Source organism: Alosa pseudoharengus, unplaced genomic scaffold (genome assembly GCF_046254945.1).
Source record: "Alosa pseudoharengus isolate Yale_2024_CS ecotype anadromous, Long Island Sound unplaced genomic scaffold, YU_APseudo_1.1 YU_APseudo_1.1_scf_6, whole genome shotgun sequence".
Classification (NCBI taxonomy): Eukaryota; Metazoa; Chordata; class Actinopteri; order Clupeiformes; family Clupeidae; genus Alosa; species Alosa pseudoharengus.
Window position 1 is genome coordinate 22,494,510 of NW_027468848.1, and position 19,259 is coordinate 22,513,768.

Genomic DNA, 19,259 nt, shown 5'->3' on the forward strand with positions numbered 1-19,259 from the left:
GATGCTGTCTTATCCCAACCACTGTGAAACAGTCAAGGGTATGCAATGTGCAGACTGCAGAGCGTTGAGTACATTGAGGGTTGTTTTGGTGTCATCTATGCAACATGATAAAATAAAAGATCTACCCAGTTTAACACAGTTACCTTCATTTTCCATCATGCATACCAATGGATACCACATAGATGGTAACAGAAACTATGATCTTACAATAACAATGATTGCTACATGATCGAAATCAAAAGGTTTGTAAATGTTTACTGCAGGAGTGATTATGCATCGATTGGATTAGAGCTACTGATTCTCTTAATTGCTTGTACAGCGTTGGTCATTTGTAATGAACTAATTCTGTTATTCATATTTAATGCTGTCTCTGATGATGTACAACACTGTGCATTAAGGGTGGACACTTGAAATGTTAGAAGCAGTGAAATTGCTGCATTGATTCGTGGCTCAAAAAAAAAATGCACACAGACAATTTGAGCTCAGAAATTTTTATCAACCAAACACAGCCTGCTGGAATATTTGGGCAGTTCACACAGCTGCCATGGCAACAGGAATTTTACAGGGGAAGGCGTAAGCCTATGGTGAACCACTTTTCACTTTGCCTCCACCAACCAATGCCTTGGATGCCGTTCAATCCATTTATCACAGGGACACAGCACTAGGCTAATACAATGAATGAAAATGGACGCGGAAGAGCACTTGATAAGGGGGGATTCCCTCTCTTCATTACCTTGGTCTGATATGAATTCCATCAAGAGAAGACAGATGGTCTCCACAGATAGTAGTGTTCATGTACTTGATTTCAATTTGTTTCAAATAATGATTCAATTCATCGTGGGTTTTCAATTTTTCACTTTTTTCACCATTACAGCTGCTATTTTGAAAATACTCCGGTTCCACTAAATCACAAGATAAATATCAGCTTTGTAGATGAAACAGGAACCATTAGGTAAACAAAACTTAAATATAGAATGGGGAAAGGAAACACAGAGTCATGAAATGTTCTGCCTTCGATAAAGTCATTTATTATTTTTCCACAATGACATGAACAGAAATCAACTTTAAGTGCTTGATGCTGCTGGCCAAGGATGTCAGCAGAAAAAAGGACAAGCTTTTCTGTAGGAGAAAAGAGAAATAAAAAAATAAAACTACTAAATCATGATCAACAAACATGACCAAACATGCCAGCATACAGTACACGTATATACCTATATACAGTATAAGTATTTATGAACATATATGTGTGTGTACACTTACACACCAAATATGCATGTGTATACATACATTCTATATACAATATATGTATATGCATGTGTACCTCTGTATTTGTTCATTTTATATGTCCAATATTTGCAGTTTGTTATAATAATACAATATAAAAAATGCTTTGAGAATTAAAAATCCATTAAAAAAGAAACATATCAAACATTGTACAAGTTCTCCAAATTTGATTGAAATTCAATTTTTCGTTCATCTAAAATATTTATGCATACAATCAAATGGGGCATGCATATACAGAAAAAAAAACACTAAAAATATGAAATACACAATGTCTTCTAATTAGAATATACAAACATAGCTATGTGCTCTTGCAAAGACACTTACTTTTTACGCAATACTGATGTTGCACAGTTTTTAAATATCAATATAGCTTCAAAATGCATGATACAGATTACTACATTTTTATAAGCTAAAGACGTTTCTTCTCGAATGTTCATGCCCAACTGTAACACTAGGAAGCCACAACCAAGCCAAATAGTTTCCAAATACTTCTGGAACCAAGTAGTGCCTAGAGGCTTCACAATATAATTGGATTACACCAAACGTTTGCTTCCAAGTGTAACTTTGGGCAATAGTACATCTGTCTAGAGTAAATACAGAGAGGCTTTCAAATAACAGGATCGGTCTATGTCTCTTGATTAGAGAACCAGTAAATATAGAAAGAAAACACCTCAACTTCAGAAGGCACCATTTTATGCTGGTGAAGAAATACACAGAGTTTTAAATATTAAAATGAATTTTTGAGCTGCCATGCCTTGCTGCTAAAACCTCCCTATAGAACACATCCTAGTCGATGCTAAATAAAAAAAAAATGTTATGTTTTGGTAGATGAAATAAAAAAAGAAAGCACATTCAGATTCAACGTTTGTTAGATCAGCTTTGGATGGCCTAGCATTAAATACTGATAAATGGACTTCTTTATATTTGGCGATGTCTCCTGATGGGTTTCTGAGCCAGTCCAAAATTGAGACATCCTACAGCCTACATCTTGGTCCCACTGGCCAGGGGGAGGGGGATAGCTGCCAGCCAATGCAAATTATTTTTCTTGGCTCTGACACAACAGAAGCCATCATCAGACTTAATGGCTGAGCTTGTAGCAAAATGAAAATTTTATGCATGTAGACTACTGCTTCAGTCTATGCCGGACGTGTTCACATGAAACTAGTCCCACATGTGTCAAAACACAGTTTACTTCCATGCAAATGGACCTAACCTACAGTAGTTACACTATTTACAGTGGAGATTTAGCTGAATATAACTTTAGATTAAGGCTCAACTGCTGTTAAGACAGTTCTCTGTCACATGCAGTGACAATAATTGCAATGAAATGATAGTCACTTTTTGCACACTTTTACAGATTACTGATATTCTTCACTATAGTTGATTATATTCATTTATTTTCAAAAAAGACCACTTCATTATCAATAAAGGGCGGCTCAAAACAACCAAACCAAAAAGAGCTTATCATAACGGTTAGTCTTTGAAAGTCACTAGGCCTACATGTCAGCAGATTCACAGGTAAAACCTGATGCATAGAAAAAATATGTCACTGATGGAGTGCTTCCCTCTCTGAATCTACTGTCTGTGTTGGGTACTCTGGATGATGATACGAGAGAACCTCTATACACACCAGAGTACTGATAACACGCCCACGGTAGCCTCAAAGCATTAGCTCGCTAGCTAATATTTTATCTCTTCAGCTGCGATGTAGCACTTGTGAGCTAGACAGTGAATGCTTTAAGTGTGTTCTGAGCAATGGATACATGTATGTTAAGTATGGACATTCATGATTTAACACGGTAATCGCATTGATTCCTGCATTTCCCTGCAAATCAAATGTAATGAATTGATAAACAAACTTAAGGCACGTGTGAGACTACTGAGAAATCAATCGCAGATAAAAAAGCCTTTTGAATGGACGCAAATGAGGTTCTGGTTTCTCTGCTGATGATTGTTAATCTCTGTGGGTCGTTAAGGTTCTTTAAAATTGACTCAATCTACACACAAGTACGACTTGAGTGAGACAAGCATCAAAGTGGTTTCACAGAACTCTGTACTCTGCCTAATACATGTCTTCTATTGACAATCATGTGTCTGGTCAAAATCCGTGCCAACAGATTACATTGTAGAACATTCAAGGATACAGAAACCTCTGGATTGTAAGAAACTTTGGTTTCGTCAACTTTTAAAAAATTTCAAATGGAAGGTTTCAGGGTTTGTTTTTCAAAAAATCTGCACAACCATCTAATGACCGTGCTCAGTACAGGCATGTTCTCCGAAGCTGATCTATAGCAGTTCAGCACACATCAACACCTACTCCTTTTAGAAAGTGATTTCATTTAAATATTTAACACACTGTTTGTGCCACATTTTAGCCACAAATGGGACTATTTTTCCATTATTAAATGCTGTTTTTCAAACTATTTATTGCATACTATTTATTGGTCTAATATTTCAGCCACAATGGTGAAAAATACAGAAAAGATGTATGACAGTATGAAGTGCTATATATTATATATAACTGTAAGCAGTTATGTAAATACTGTTCCATGTTCACAAGCAGAATAGCCAGTGATGCACTCACTTAATCATGCTTGTGAAAGTATGGGTCATTCAGAAAAAAAAAAACTTTTTTGGTGAAAAACAATATTGATTTTCACATAAACAATACTGACTACGACCATTCTGACTACGGCACGGCATATAACGTGTAATCACATCCTGAAATGAGATCTTTTGCGGATGGGTTTCTACATCTTCAGTTCAGTATACTGTATCTTATGTACAACTAGCCCAGCACTGGAAAAAACTACTGCCATGTGTTTAAGCTCAGGGCGACCCACCAATAGCTTGAGTTTGCTTGGGAGGAGGAGTCGGAGGAGGATGGGGTTATTATTGATCACTCTACACTGAGTACACTGAGAATCTACTGTGCTTTAACTTGGATGACGTACAAAACAACGTGAGGGGAGGGGGGGGGGAAGCTGCACAGTACTGGTGGAAAAAAAGCTATTATCTACACTAGCTGGTTTATGGCTAGAACCACAGATATAAAACCTTTTAAAGTTTTATTATTGTAGTTTGAAGTGGGGCTTTGGAGGGTAGTAGTCCAACACAGCCTGGTCTCTGGGAGACTCAGGGAATCTACAGCTAAGTCCAGCTAAGTCCAGCTAAGTCACGGTATAAAAATGAAAGCACTGCACATTTGACCACATTCTTTATCTGGATTCTGCCAAGAAGAATGCCCATATGTGTAAGAAAAAAGATATAAAAAAACAAGTAAAAGACAAAAAGAAAACAAGGCAAAAAAGTGCAACGCCGACTCAAAAAATAAGAAAGTGTCCACTTGCACTGCTCTGTGACTGGTTAATGAAAGGCTGGGAGTGCATCTTCCTTCTTGTTGCCCCCGCGGCACCTCCTTGGGCGCTCGGCGGCGCAGGCCTCGTCCACCGCCTGTGGCCAATGCCTGCCTGAGCCCACAGTTGGTGGTGGCACCGACTGAGCCTTGGACTGCAGCCGCGCCCTGTGCACCACCGACTCGATGGCATCCATGATGGAGTCATGGTTGGAGAACTCCAGGGGCTCGGGCAGGCTGCCGTGCAGCGAGCTCCTCTTCCCTGGCAGGTCCACACACTTCTCCAGTACTGGCATCTGAGCCACTGGCTCCTCCTCTTCCTCATCATCCTCCTCCTCCTCATCATCATCATCGTCGTCATCCTCCTCTTCCTGGGGCAGAGGCTGTTTCCTGGGCCTCCCCCTGCGTCGCTTGACAATGTTGTTCCCTGTCTTGGCCTGTCTCTGCAGTCTCTTGACCTTCAGGATCTTGTTGACGTGATCTAGGTTCTTCTTGGTGTTCAGGATCTTGGAGAAGGCACGCATCTTCCGCACTTCGCATTGGATCTCCTCAATCTCTTTGCGCTTGTACCTTCTTTTAATCAAAGAACTGGGTTCTGCAAGACAAAACAAAAGCACAGGGATCTGTAACAACCGTAACTTTGCACAGATGATTATGCTGCCTTGAATTTATGACACCACAATACATAAATTATTTTGTGGATTATAGTCTTCATGGTTCGTAGAACTCATTCATTGTGCCATTGAATAAAACTGCTGCAGATATAAAGGACTTCATAGGACAACATTATGCATAATTGAATTGTAATAGGTTTAGGAAGTAATAAGCCAGGGTAAAAATGGGCTCTGCTTGCAACAAAATAATGTTATTGCGAGAAGTTGGTTTGACTAGACTGGATAGTAGATGACAGTATTTAAAAAAAGGACATGGCTATTTATATGCTTACATGCTCTTAATGCCCCTGGGACCTGCTTTCCAGTTGGTAACTGCCTAGTGATACTACTATGAAACAAATGACTGAGCAATAACTCAAACCTCAGCTGACACTGCTAAAAAAAGATCCCTGTTGTTTGACATCTAAATCCACATCATTCCATTGGTTAAACAAGATGCCAGAGGTGCAATTGTTCTCTAATGTGAGCAGGAATTCAAACACATGAAAGACCTACACATTTTCATTTTACATTTATAAATCAACTGATTATTTTATTTAAAATGACGTATAGGGTGTGAGTACATTTTATCTAACTGTGCCCCAAGCATGTTGAACCCATGATACTGGTATTACAGATACAGAAGGCAGCTAGCTATAAGATGCTACAGGACACTTTCCAAACTAGCAGAATTCTTTCATTAAAAAACAAAACAAGGATTGAACCTGTAAGGCGCATGTCTGCATACTTTCTGATCCCTACCAGCCATTAATGACCAGAAAACATTTAAAATAAACACGTAACTGGTAGCCCTGTTTTGAATGTTTACATCCTTTGGTGTAGAGCCAAGGACAAAACACAGCATCCTATTTGGCTCCCAAAGCCTGAGAGAATTTGTTTCACTGCCTCAAACAAAATTGCACATAAAGGATTCAATTAGCTACAGGCTATATCCTGCCATTAAACGTATAACAGAGGAATACGATTAAGTAAAGAACACATCTTCAAGAATGCGTGTTAGTGTGTAGAGACAAAAATGACACAGCTAAAGGGGGACCTCCTTAACACCTGACATCTGGATATGGATAAACACACACACACACACACACACACACACACACACACACACACACACACACACACACACACACACAATTAAGGTACCAGGAAGCATCCCTCGTATTCATCCTCTCTCAACACACTGTAGTGAATGCTCAGCCCCCTACATCTTGAATAGATGGGCCTATAAAGGCAGGCAATAAACTATGAAGCCTAAGATACATCGGTGATTAATTTACTGCTCCTCGACTCCGCGTCTGTGCCTTGGAAGGCAGCCCAGACCAGAGGAAATGTTGGGTTTCTGGCAGTCTCGTTTGAAATGGGTTCAGACAGCCTAAAGCTGCCCAAAATGTGTGTTCCACTTTTGCGATCTCCCCTGCACCTCGCCTCTATCTCCAGAGAATTCTTTCTCTCTGATTGGTGCTCCATCTGGTAAGGTTTCCCGGAAAACAAATAGAAAACAGAATTGTTGAGGATTTCATTGGCCACAGTGGGAGGACAAAAAATAGTCTGCGGATAAACAACAGACTATAGGAGTTTTTACAAAATGTGCATACCGGTGCTCAAATATCAATTTTGCTCTCTGATTTTCCTCCCAGATTTTTCCTACCAATTTTGGACCATGTTCAGGAAAATATTACAGTAAGAACCTTCAGGTCATTATTCATAGATCTTTAAGACAAAAGGCTTAATTCTACTGTGGGGGCACAGAGCACACCTGCATAACCTGAAACCAGACCTGCTTGTTACACTGTATGATTCAGGAAAACACATCTCGTGACTTCAGTTACCTCAGACTATGTCATAAATATAAAAACCCTAGCAAATGGTTACTACAGAGGTCAATGTGGAAGGCTGTAAATAAGAGCATAAAAAGATGTCTATATTCAGTGGCCTTTTTAATGACTAAGTGGCAGGAATGGTAAAATATGTGATGAGGTGAGGGTGGTAAGCACTGAAAAGCACAACTATAAAAATGTATCAGAAACAATTAGCTTTTGTAAGAAAAAAATGAATTGGGTGAAACGCTTCAGACATTGAAGAGTGAAAATGTGCTGTAATGGAGTTCCAAAAAATCACTTGAACTCCCCACTCAGCTATTTCATGCCCCCTGCAATGACATTTCCGCCGACTGGATATGCACTATAGGCAATACGTGACCTCATTTGGTTTTAATCAAGCGATATGTCCGCCTGTTCAAATAAGCTTTCTTTCTCCCGCCCATTAATCACTGGGGCTAACGCAGAGAGACTTCCCAAGTGCCAACAAATCATTCGAAAGAGACATTCATTTTCAAAGGGATGGTCACAACTCATTTATCCCTTGAAATCTCTACCTGCATCCTGCACATGATGTTTTCATTAGGGGGGCACCAATTTATGGACTTGCCTCCGCGGCTGTCCACAGGTCCACCCCCTTTAACGTGAGGAGGCCTACTTCCTGTTGTCATGGCAACTGAATTCCACAGTTCAGAGGTACAAAAAATATTCTCCAAAAATTCAGCGGTGCCGTCGTAGATTTTAAATAGCTGTGCTGGCTTTCCTCGAAAAAAAAAAAGTCCCAGCCACTTATTATGCAACCAGATGGCTCTTGACATGTGAAACAAAGTGTTTCTTGCAGCATGCCAGCTATGTGCAAAACAGCTCTGAAAAGTCTGATGACAGTGGCAAATGTCAGAGGCCAGAGAGAAGCAAAAGAAAACCTACTGCTTCATTAAAAGGAAAGAGAGAGAAATTTCAGTGTGCATGGTAATTATACTGCATACAGTATACCATGAGCACATACGTCAATTCTTTTATATACAGACACAGCAGAGCAGTTCAAATTGGTTCTGAGTGGTATAACACAGTTGACCCACTATCCACAGGAGAAGGTTGGGAAATAACAAGCTCATTATTTGTATGATCTAGAGAGTCTCAATTCCACTGTTTCTTAGTTGTGAGGAAACCCAGCAACTGTGCTTTGACAACCCAGGGGTTCCGCCATGAGCACCTGACACTGATGAAGGCATGGATCATCCTTGTTTGTAAACCATGGAAATGTCAGTCATTACATAAACTGCACATGATTTATAATATCACCATGTCCACAAAAAATCTGTCTGGCACTGTATACCTGTATTTTAGAGGCCTTATTTCGCTATATCGATACAAGTAAGCACTATGTCATACACTAATTATGCTACACTGACACTCCCTATACATGCATTATCCTGCTCCTGAAAATAATCTGCATAATCTGTCATTTTGATTATTACTATAAAGTGAATGTACAGTATAGTATCACTACAAGGATGCCTATCAACATTTTGTAAAACAAAAAATCACATTCAAATTCAAAATTCACAGTGTGAATTAATTTAGCAGTAAAAGTGAAATTTAAATTGGAGCAAGTGCTATCCTTTGAAGCCGAATAGCCAGTCATGGAGGGGAATAGTAGCGAGGGGGTTAGGCAAAATGTGAGTCATCCTCCTTCTCTCCCTGGGGAGTGGAAATGTAATCTAACTGAGCCCAGGGCTTCCAATTCCCCTCCGGAGGAGTCGACTGGATTCATTAAGAGTCTGGCTGCTGTCCAGCTCTTTTAACACAAGCAGAGGTTTTTTATTTTTTTTATTGCATGTCTGTAGAAAATAAATCAAAACGTGTGAATAATATATCTCTAAGAAAACCACTGGCAGGAGAAAGCGAAATGGGAGGAAAAAGAAGTTGGTGAATTATAGTTGTCTCCATCCATGCATTACATTTTCCTCTGCCAGATGTACTGACTGAAAATACAGGCAGGACAAAAAAGTGCATTTGTTCAGAGTATTTTGAAAAAGAATGCAGGGCTTCACATCAACAGAAACAGCTGCAATTTGATTAAACAGTCACAACGTTCCAAGCTGTAAGGTGAGATTTGCTTCAGATGGTATTCCCATCATTATACATTTACCCAACAATTCTTTACCGTGCATGAGGGATTCGCACCAGAAAAAATACACTTTTTTTTCCTTTCATGCACATATTTTGTTTTTATGTAAAATGATAACACAACAGGGATAGGTACTATGGCAACATGTCATAGAAGTCAAATGGTATTAAATATTCCCAGTCCTCTACGGGGACAAGAACATCTCTAAGACTTGCAGAATGTCTGTGCAGCTTGAACAATGTCGGAGCAGAATACTGCTATATCTGTGACTACAAAACATGGGTCCATGTTGTAGATGACATAAGACGTGATCATCATAAATCATTATGTGAACAGGGATACACACCCAGATAGAAGATACACTGCCCATTAGAGCACCATCGTGATTGAATAGCACATTTGCAGACAAAACATTTATGGATTTTCATTGACTGAGTATGTATCTTACCTACTAATGCAGGATTCGACCCATGGAACAGCTGCTTGGTCCCCTCCTGTCGTGGATTCTGGAATGACACTGAGCTTCCCTCTCTGTAGGTCCTGTAGCCAGGAAGGCTGTGCCTCTGGCTCCGCAAGCCTGCCGCGTCATCACAGCCGCGCTGCTGTGCGAACAGGTCCAGTGACCTGTCCTGACTGGCCCGGGAGCACTCGAGCGGCTGCCGGCCACACATGTTGCGGAAGCTGTCGGCCGTTTCCCCTCCTCGGACACGCTTGCAGTGCTGTGCATCGGACAAGGATAGCGTTGAGAGCGGGTCCACCTCGAAAAAGTTCCTGGGTTTTCTTGTCAGGGTGTCTATGTTTTGCTGGCTCCTTTGTTTCTCCTTCAGCTTGGCCAAAGATGAGTCCTTTTCCATCCTCTCGTTCAGGAGGTTACGAAAGGCGGGATTGTTGGTTCCGCTGAACAGTCCGCCCAGGTCGTCTGTTTCTGAGACAGCGTACTGGTCATCCTTGTGTTTGTGTTTGTGCTTGTGTTTGCGTTTGTGGAGACAGACACTTGCCAAGCTGCTGTTTCCACCTTTGAGAGATACATATGCAGGCTGCGTGTCGCCCATTCCCTTTGAGGACACGGTGTGGGGCATGCTTTTTGCTCTATGCCTGGTTACAGTCGCAAGTTTGGGGTAAGTACCAGAATGAAACTTGGGGGGAGGGATCTGTGGCCTCATGAAAGGGGATGCTGCTGCCCCCAATCCATGAGGTAAATAAAATGGAGGGGCATATTGGCCATAATAGCCCATATTCATCATACTAGTAGCAAGAGGCATGGATGTGTAAGGCATTGCGTATGGTGCATAGTAATTGCCACCAGGCATTGGGTAGCCAAACCCTTGAATGAAAGGCATCCGCATCATTGGCTCATTGGATTTGGCTGGTCTGCCACGCCGCTTCTTTGATTTCTCTGAATTTCTGCGAAGATAGTGCACAGGATCGTAAGGAAGGTATGGCATAGGATAATAGTGGTCAAAGTTGACTCGAAAGATGCTGGGATAGGAATTTTCTCGATAAAAATTGTAGCTGCGGTGGGAAATTCTGAAGACCTGGAACTTGTTGATCAGCTCCTCCAGGCTGGCCAGGAACTGCAGGTCATCCCCTCTCTGAAGGCCCTTGCGCTTTCGTCGGTGCTTCTGTTTCTTCATGCTTTCCTGTGCGAGAAATTTCTCCACAGCGGCCGCCGATATACGTTTCGGGTAGTGCCCTCCCGTCACTTTGCCAGAAGCGTCAAGTGCAACTCCTTCTGCAGCTTCAAAGCTGCAAAAGTCAAAAGAATACCTCCTGCGAGATGCTGGCCCTTTCTCAGCTTGATCCGATGTGCTGTTGTTGTCAGTGCCAATGCCACTGTCGCTTGGGATTGTCTCTTCACTGTGGGACTCGCTGATGGGGGACAAGGTGACTTCTTTGATTGACGCCACCTCTGAAAGGTGTGACGGCGAGTTTGCCATAAGTCTTGGGGGAGAAAGCTTCCAGTTACTGCTTAGCAATCCTCTGGGGGCTTTTGTAGGCAAAGCACTGATAGGCTGTAGATTTGGCATGGTCTTCAGGTCTTGCTGGTTGGATTCGTGGGTGGCAGGATACATCATCCCACCTGCTCCTGGAGACAGTGGCAGCATGACCCTTGGAGAAGGCATCCCGGTTGCTGTCGATGGATTAGAAGGCACTACAAGGTTCTCAAACTGGCTAGAAACAGGCATAGAGTGCTTATCTTTGTGCTCATCTTGCTGAGCCTGTAAATCAACTCTGGGCTTTCTTCCCCTTTTCTTGCCAATATAAATAGTTCCTCGCTTACTCACATTGATTTGTTTGCCAAGACGAGCCTCGATTGTCGATGCCATTGTTGACACGGCACTTGAAGCAGGAGCATTAGACTTAAGGGCAAGATTGCTAGTGCTAGCGCCCGACAAAAGTTCATTTAGTATGCTTTGCATCTTAACTAATTTCATCTTTTTGACTGACTTCTTTTTAAAGACACCAAGGTGACTGGTTTTGTTGAGTTTCAATTGATGGGGAGGAGAGGGGTTGTTTAAGGCCAGTTTCACTAAATCTGACAAATCATGGGTCCTCTTTCTTTTCTTTGCACCCAGTGTGTCCTGGGTAATTGGACTTACTGGACTTGTAGCAGTTCCTTCATGAATGGTCTCAACAGTAAGCAGTGGTTGTTTCTTGGGTCGGCCCCGCTTCCTCTTCACGGGGGTGATGACGGTCAAACTGTCTGTGTTGGTGTAGAGGGGGCTTGCTGGTGTAATGGGGTAGGCTGAGGGGGGATCTTCAATGGACAAAATGGGACACATTTCTTTCTGAGGACTTGGGCTATTTAAATATGACCACCTGTCCTTCACTTTGGACTGCCGTCTGTCCGTTTGTTTGCTTGAATCAAGCATTGCTCTTGGTCTGCCAACTGGGTTTCTTCTCTGCCTACTCGGACTGCTGTCCATATTACAAACACTTACTGCCGTATCTGTCTCTGGCCTGACAGGACTCCTCTCCATTTGTTTTTCTTTAAACAATTCCTTTGATTCCTGGCTGACTTGATCAGGTTTACTGTTCCTGTCAGGAATCTGCATCATTGGCGCATCATCCAAAGAGATCTCATCCTCTTGAACTCTGCGATTCTTCCGCTTCCTGCCTTTTGATTCGTCCATGAGCTGAGGGACAGAGCTATGCAACATCTTGGTCTCATCCTCCATCTTCTTACTCCCACTATCTGCTTCGACACTCTGCGTCTCAGCTGTCTCAAGTCCACACAAGTGCCTCTCTTTAACATTGTCTTGACCAGGAAATTCTGTGCCCTTCTCAACCTTCTTAGACCACAGCAGATCTGAACTGTGGCTACCACCCAGGGTTCTCATTGAGTCTTTTCTACCATACTTCCTCTTGATATTTCCAAACACCTGCTCTGTGACACCTTGTAAGCCCCTTTCTTTGCTCAAAGAGGAATGCAACAAAATATTCGAGTCTGAGGCCGTGGCCATTGATGCGCTTTCTGTTGATGATATCTGTGGATCTACAAACTGGAAAGACATTCCAGTGCCGCAATAGGATAAAGGCGAACCCTCTGCAACCTTTTTTGCTTGCATCTTGCTCGAGAGGGTGATGTTCGATTCGGACTGCGGGCTCTTGCTATTGCATGTGAATTCTGTTTTTGACTCTGTTATGTTTCCATGAGATAATGCCTCTGGTGCTGGTGGTTTTGTCCAGTCCACTTGGTGCATGTCATTGTTTTTCCGCTCATGCTTTGGTTTCATGGGCTCTCCAAGGACATCAAGCATCTCTTTGTCACTTTGATCGGCGTGTTTGAATAGCCTTTCATATGTCTGCGAAAAACAAGAGAAAACAAGAGGTTAAGGATGTTATGTATACATACATACTGTACATATATACATGCATGTATTACAATAATAAACAACATGAGGATACAACATGGGCGTTGTAAAGCTCCCATGTTTTCTAAAAGGGCAGGAAGATGATGTGGTGCAACCTCAGCTTTGTAATTCAAAAAGTCAATCCTAACATTGCCCTAACATCTTTATTCAAAATAAAATCCTACATACACAGGCATAAGAAGATGCAAGCAGTGGTGCCATAATCCTATTAAGATGTATGATTTCAAAGTGAACCAAACAGCAATGCATCATAACAAATTGATATCCTTCACTGATTTTCCTCCAATAAAATGCCATATATTCTGAGACTATGAGGCTGCCTTCACTTCCTTTGCCCTCCTCTTCATCTGTAATCAGTAAGGGACAATTCATTAAGCCTTCCTATAAGGCAAGCAGCCGCAGAATGCTTTATCTGCGGTGCACAGCCAATGCAGTCACACTTAGCTATTAAGAAGAAAATATATATGTATACATTCTCACATGCTGAGAGGTGAGCTGGGGAAAGCAGAGGGGAGATAATAATATTGACTTGCACATTTTATTCTGTGTGTTCTTATCGATGCACAGGCAGCATGAATATTTAAATGTTTGTCATGCCAATTGAGCTTTTAGAATTTCAGCATTTGAAGAGAGATATGTAGTTAGAGGAAGAGGGAGAGAGAGACAAGATAGAGAGGTATTTTGAGAAAGAAAGAGAGGAAGAGAAATAGTTAGAGAGGGAGAGAGCAAGATAGGGGTAAAAAGAGAAAGAGAGAGACTGTATTGAGAGTGGAAAGCAGGAAGGGAGGATTGGGGTCTGCCAGAGTCATCCTACAGCCTAATCCTCTCTGATATCATTCAATCAGAGGCTTTTAATTGAAAAGAAACACAGTCAAGAGATGCATTGGGGGAGATATTCCCTCTGCCAGGCATGGTCTTTGAATTTTACCCCTTCTGTGAGAAAGTGCATCACCTTTTGGATCCTTAATCCTGTAATCCCCTGTGGAATTTGCAGTCTTCCTGAGCTCAAAGGATACAGTCTCAAATGCAGTGTGCCAAGTCTCCTAGTCACTCTTTAATTTGGCTAAATGGCATTATATTCCCTACTGTCTCCAAAACAATATCCCAGCGATTGCATAACCTCTGCGCTGAGTATGTCAGTGCCATTATACAAACACACACAACAAATGGGATTAGTCTGATAGATGAATTACAGTGCTGTGAACAAGAATTCATTACTGCTTTTTAAAATTCTCATTGACTGCCAAAACAGATACAGTCCTGAAATCTGTAACTTTTGGTCAGAAAATACAAATATCCTCAGAAGTCAACACGCAGTCTACTTTTAAATCAGACACTGCAATAATGGCGGGGGAGAAAGACTACAGCTGTGGATATCACCTTCGCACCCTCAATTTCAGAGACATAAATAGTGCACATTTTGGCTCTGAGACTGCTACCGTGAATGAAGCGGGTGAGGTCTTCTCAAACACTAAATATTATGTTGCTGTGGTGCAGTCACTAAGCAGCCTAATAAAAAAATCTCTGCAGTCATAAATGAGTGATGTCTGCCTTTAATGAGTGCTGCTTATCTGCTGAGAACAGAGTCTGCTTTTTTGGCAGCGGCTACTGGGCAGTTGGCTCACCAGACCCAAATCCTGGTGGGTTCAAATCTTCTCGAATCCCAGATTCAGCGGGCGTAGCGTTGGCCTCAGCATTTGCAGATAAACGGGCAGCGGAACCACAGGCAGAGTCACTCAAATGATAATAAGCCTGGTTTGGCATGCAGCTGAGTCTCTCTGTTTCCAATTCTTTTTTTTTTTCGATGGGGGTGGGGGGAGTGGATGGGCTATGTTTGGTTTTATTGTTCTCACAGTTCTCAAAGCCATACTATGTTTTGATGGACTCCATTTTATGTGGCGAGCAAGGAGTGCTCTTGGAGCTGCTTGTCGTCGGACATATGCTGAGCCAAACATCCCCCTCGCCTGTACCTGATCTCTGCCAGATCACACAGCGGCCCTCCTGTCAATCCTCCCGGGCTTGTTTCAAGAGGACGCCGACAGCAGAGTGATGTGTTTTGTGGTTAAGTCAGGTTTCATGATATGTGATGTCTCACAACAGTGCTGTCATGCATATCCACTGACTTCTTATACCATTTGGGGATGCAAAACAAGTGTTTTGCATTAGATAGAATGTGTCCTTGGCATGACATGTTGGAGCCCATGTTTTTTGCATTTATGGCAGGCCACACATTCGTATGCTTTCTTGCAGTGGTGGTTTAGACACGAGAGGGTCCGTCTAATGAAAGCATTAATCATAACCATATCCCACTCGGCAAGGACCAGAGAGAAAATTACTATTAAAAGCAAAGTAGATGACTGTCCCCTGAATTATGGACTCCCTCTACCAAAACAGACCCTTTGACATGTGAAAATGGGCATTGTTTCATACGCAATGGATCAGACAAAAAATCCATTAGCCTCGTCTGGTGTCGCACATTTCTCTGCTCTTGGGCATCTACTCCCCCTTCAAAAGGGTTCCTTTCCACTGATAAGCATGCTTCATAACCCTGGCGCTAATTGGTCAAATTACAGCGTTTGTATCACCGGTCTCTGGTAACAGAGTCTGAAATGCTCTTTTGGAGGACACCTCCGCCGGCTTTTTTGTTAGACAGCTCCCAGTGTCCTGCTGGCCCGGGGGTAAGACGACACTCAGGCAAAGACGACGTGTGGAAGGATAAGGTGTCATCTACATGAAATGGATACACCGTCTCCGATTACATGTAGCGCTTCTTCGCTCATGTCAGGACAGACAAAAACACATTATAGGGGCTAAGTGACTATATATGACAAAAAAGGTTGTGTAAATTGAGATTGCTGTGAATGAAACTAAGAGATATTACTGCATTTCTCAAAAAATAATAGATCTCTAAACATACATATACAAGAGGTTCCCTGAGTTATTATGAGACATAGACTCCATTCACAAAATTGTTGTGTAATAAGACCCGTGCTTGTGTTTCAGTTAAGAGCTTTGATCCCCTTGTTCTTGCTGTTTTCTTAATCCTCTCAATCCCTAGATAGTAGTAACTGAGGTATTGCCTTTTTCCTGTCATCAAGATAATGACACTGCGTTCAGTCCGTCTGCCTTGTCAATCTGTTTATATACCCACTCTGTCATGTCTTACACAAACAGGTTTACAATGGCAGGGTAACCATCATGCTCTGGGGGTTTGGGATGAGCTCGGAGGGTAAAGAGGATTGCTGAACCAAAACTCATGTTCTGTACTGCTTACATGAAATAATGGATGCCCGTCTTTCTCAGCTTCCAGAATCTTATTACAATGGCTATTTGTGTTTTATAAACTTCAAGGATACCCTCTCTTTTACTCTTTCCATATGGGTCAAAAAATGCAATAGATTAAGCAGATTTCATTAAAAGGTTTCTAAGGTTTCCTTGTAAAGATGGTGAGATAGCTGTGACATATGTAAGCAGTTACAGCATTGTTGGGGGGGGGGAGTCATACTGTTATGTTCGTGCATCTGAAGACCTGACTCCTAACTTGAGTTACACTTCAAAAGCACTGAATAAACACTGCAAGGCAAAGAAACTCCAGCAAAGATATCTCAACTTGCAATGTGTTATTTGCAAATTATAGCCTGAAACGAGAAATGTGCTGCATGTAGTTAATACAGCTGCTAAAAAGCCAAAGCAACTGACTAATGATTAACTCAAAGGCTGGCTTTTTTATTATTAAATCTAATCATCACACGTATACAAACAATAAAGATGCCCTCTTAGGCAGCTATCTATCTCTTCTTAATCATCAGTCTGATTGATTCAAGGAGGGTCAACCACAAATAAAGCTTCATTATTCACTGACAGCACCCCTGTCTAAACACTTAATTCAGGTTTTAATAGTATTAGCCTCCATAATTATGCCAATTTGCTTTAAAATTCCATTCACGCTGTGCATTCGTTGCCGTTCTCACTGATTAATTATGTTCGGTCCCACTAGGCCCTCTAAACTCATCCATCCTTTTGAACTAAATGATTAACAGACTGTACACTGGAAGCCAGTTATGAGTGCCAGCACTGATGTGTCGCTCGGGCAAACCACGGAGTCACCAAAGGGCTTTGAAGCCGAGATAATAAAGGAAGACGTGGAGACCACCCCCTTTTCCTGTACACCTTCTTCATTAAAACACACTGCGTAAATGTTTGCCGGGTGGCTTCTCCTTCTTTGTAACAGTCGGCTCTTGTCACAATATGCGTGCGCGCGTGAGGACTTTTCCTGAAATGCGCTGAACATCTGGATGTTGGCTGTTAAAAACAAAATGGTGGGGTGGGCTGGAGGGTGGAGGGAGGTTTGGGTGGGGCGGGGTGGTAGCGTGCAGGAAAGAAAGCTCACATCCTACTGAAACCGCTTCAGCCAATGTCAAGCTGAGGAAACGTAGAGCCTAAAACTCCTCCAACAATGCATCTGGCACAAACAAAATGGAGCACCCAATTTGTTACATGGAGGCTGCAGGAGTACGTGCAGGGATAATAAAACATCTGTGTCTACGCCCCCCTCCCCTCCTCTACCCCATCTCGAATGAGGAAAACAACACACACACAGACACACACACGCAAACCAGCTTCCCTGTACCACCCCTTCCAAGGATGAGGTGCTGCACAGCATTCACAGCGGGGAAAAAGGACATTCGCTCCACATTTACAGGGGTGACTCCCTCCTCACCCTCACAAACACACACTCCACCCCCCCCACCACCCCCCCCCCCCCCCACACACACACACTCACACCCAAAACCTCCCACCCCTTTGCTATTTGCACCAGTTGGCTCATCTGGAGGAATGGAGGAATAATATGCAGCATTATTGTGCATTTGCACTACCGGCAATTCGAGAGCTCCAAGGAACTGCACGGGGCTCTAACGCAGAGGTGCCAGGCTGGCATGGCCGTTTCTCATGGCACACGGAGCGGGATAAGTGGCATCTCCACAGGCCCCAAAGCCCAGGAGTAGTGAGGGACAGTCCTGTGGTTTGCTCCACACTTGTTATTATTTTCCTTTCGAAAAAGATAAAAAATACCTTCCTCTCTCCAGGGGGTGGAAAAGAGATGCGGGTCTGACTTCAGAGGTATAAAGCTCGCTGCAATTACAACATTCAGACTGAAATTACCTGTCATTTTCTACCTCCTCGACTGCATCCCTTTCTATAGTCCCTGTCTCTCCGAAGAAATATGCATGCATTTCAAATGTCTGAAGCAAATTAAGATACAGATCTACAGTATGAATGGACAAGACAGGGGAATTCATTTGGTTGTTTTCCAAATAAGCATGAACACAGCAATCCTATTGAAGGCATATCATCTTTTTGACTAAGTCAATAAAACAAACTTGGAGCACCAGGAAAGTCTGCTAGGGGCACCAACACCCTAAACCTGGGAACACTGAGCTGAAAACGCCCTCTGACCCTGGGTGGGCTAATGATCTATCTTATGTAGCAAACTTTTGATTAACACGTCTTTAGAGCTTTCCCTGGTCTACCACTGGGCCGTACACTTTGCCCCTGAAGGTGCAAGATTTTACGGCTGTGATGCGGATTAGTGTGATTAACACAAACCTGCACTAATCACAACAGTCAGCAGGGGTCATTAGCCACAGTCGAGCAGCAAGCCGAAAAAGAAAAAAAAAAAAATTCTGAAAACGTTCCGTGCAAGCTGCCAGACTTGTCCCCGTCGGCACACTGAGTACTCTTGTGGTGGTTGTGAGTTGGAGGGGGATAGTGGGGTAGGGGGTGGGGGGAGAAAAAGTCATACTTGGCCTGCCTGTAATCAGAGCTTTCAGAGCGTTAGGTCACGGATAGAGGAAGAAACTATCAGAGAGGTACTGTAATGGAAAACAAGTAGCTCTCCCTCCCTGAGGACATAACTGAGCGAGGGATGGAGAGGGAGGGGGTAATGAAAGAATGGCCCGTCTTCATATTTCCTAAACACGCAGAGTAGGGGGGCAGTTGTGTGAGGCAGAGGATGGTTGGGGCAAATATTTCACATGACTCTTATTCACAGTCTGTTTTTCCATCTTAATTACTGCACATCAACAGCAGAATTCCCTGGACCGCACGAGCGAGGAGGAAGTC

At 42.6% G+C, this 19,259-nt stretch overlaps 1 protein-coding gene across 1 annotated transcript in view; it reads right to left on the reverse strand.

The window, feature by feature from the left end:
• Positions 1 to 1,003: 1,003 nt before the first annotated feature.
• setbp1 (SET binding protein 1) overlaps positions 1,004 to 19,259 on the reverse strand; it is a 44,772-nt gene continuing 26,516 nt past the window's right edge. The window contains exons 3-4 of the mRNA XM_076270600.1: positions 9,710 to 13,067; positions 1,004 to 5,234 (exon numbers count right to left, since the gene is read on the reverse strand). Coding sequence (XP_076126715.1) covers positions 4,651 to 5,234; positions 9,710 to 13,067 — 3,942 coding nt within the window. The 3' untranslated portion in view covers positions 1,004 to 4,650. The remainder of the gene's footprint in view (positions 5,235 to 9,709; positions 13,068 to 19,259) is intronic.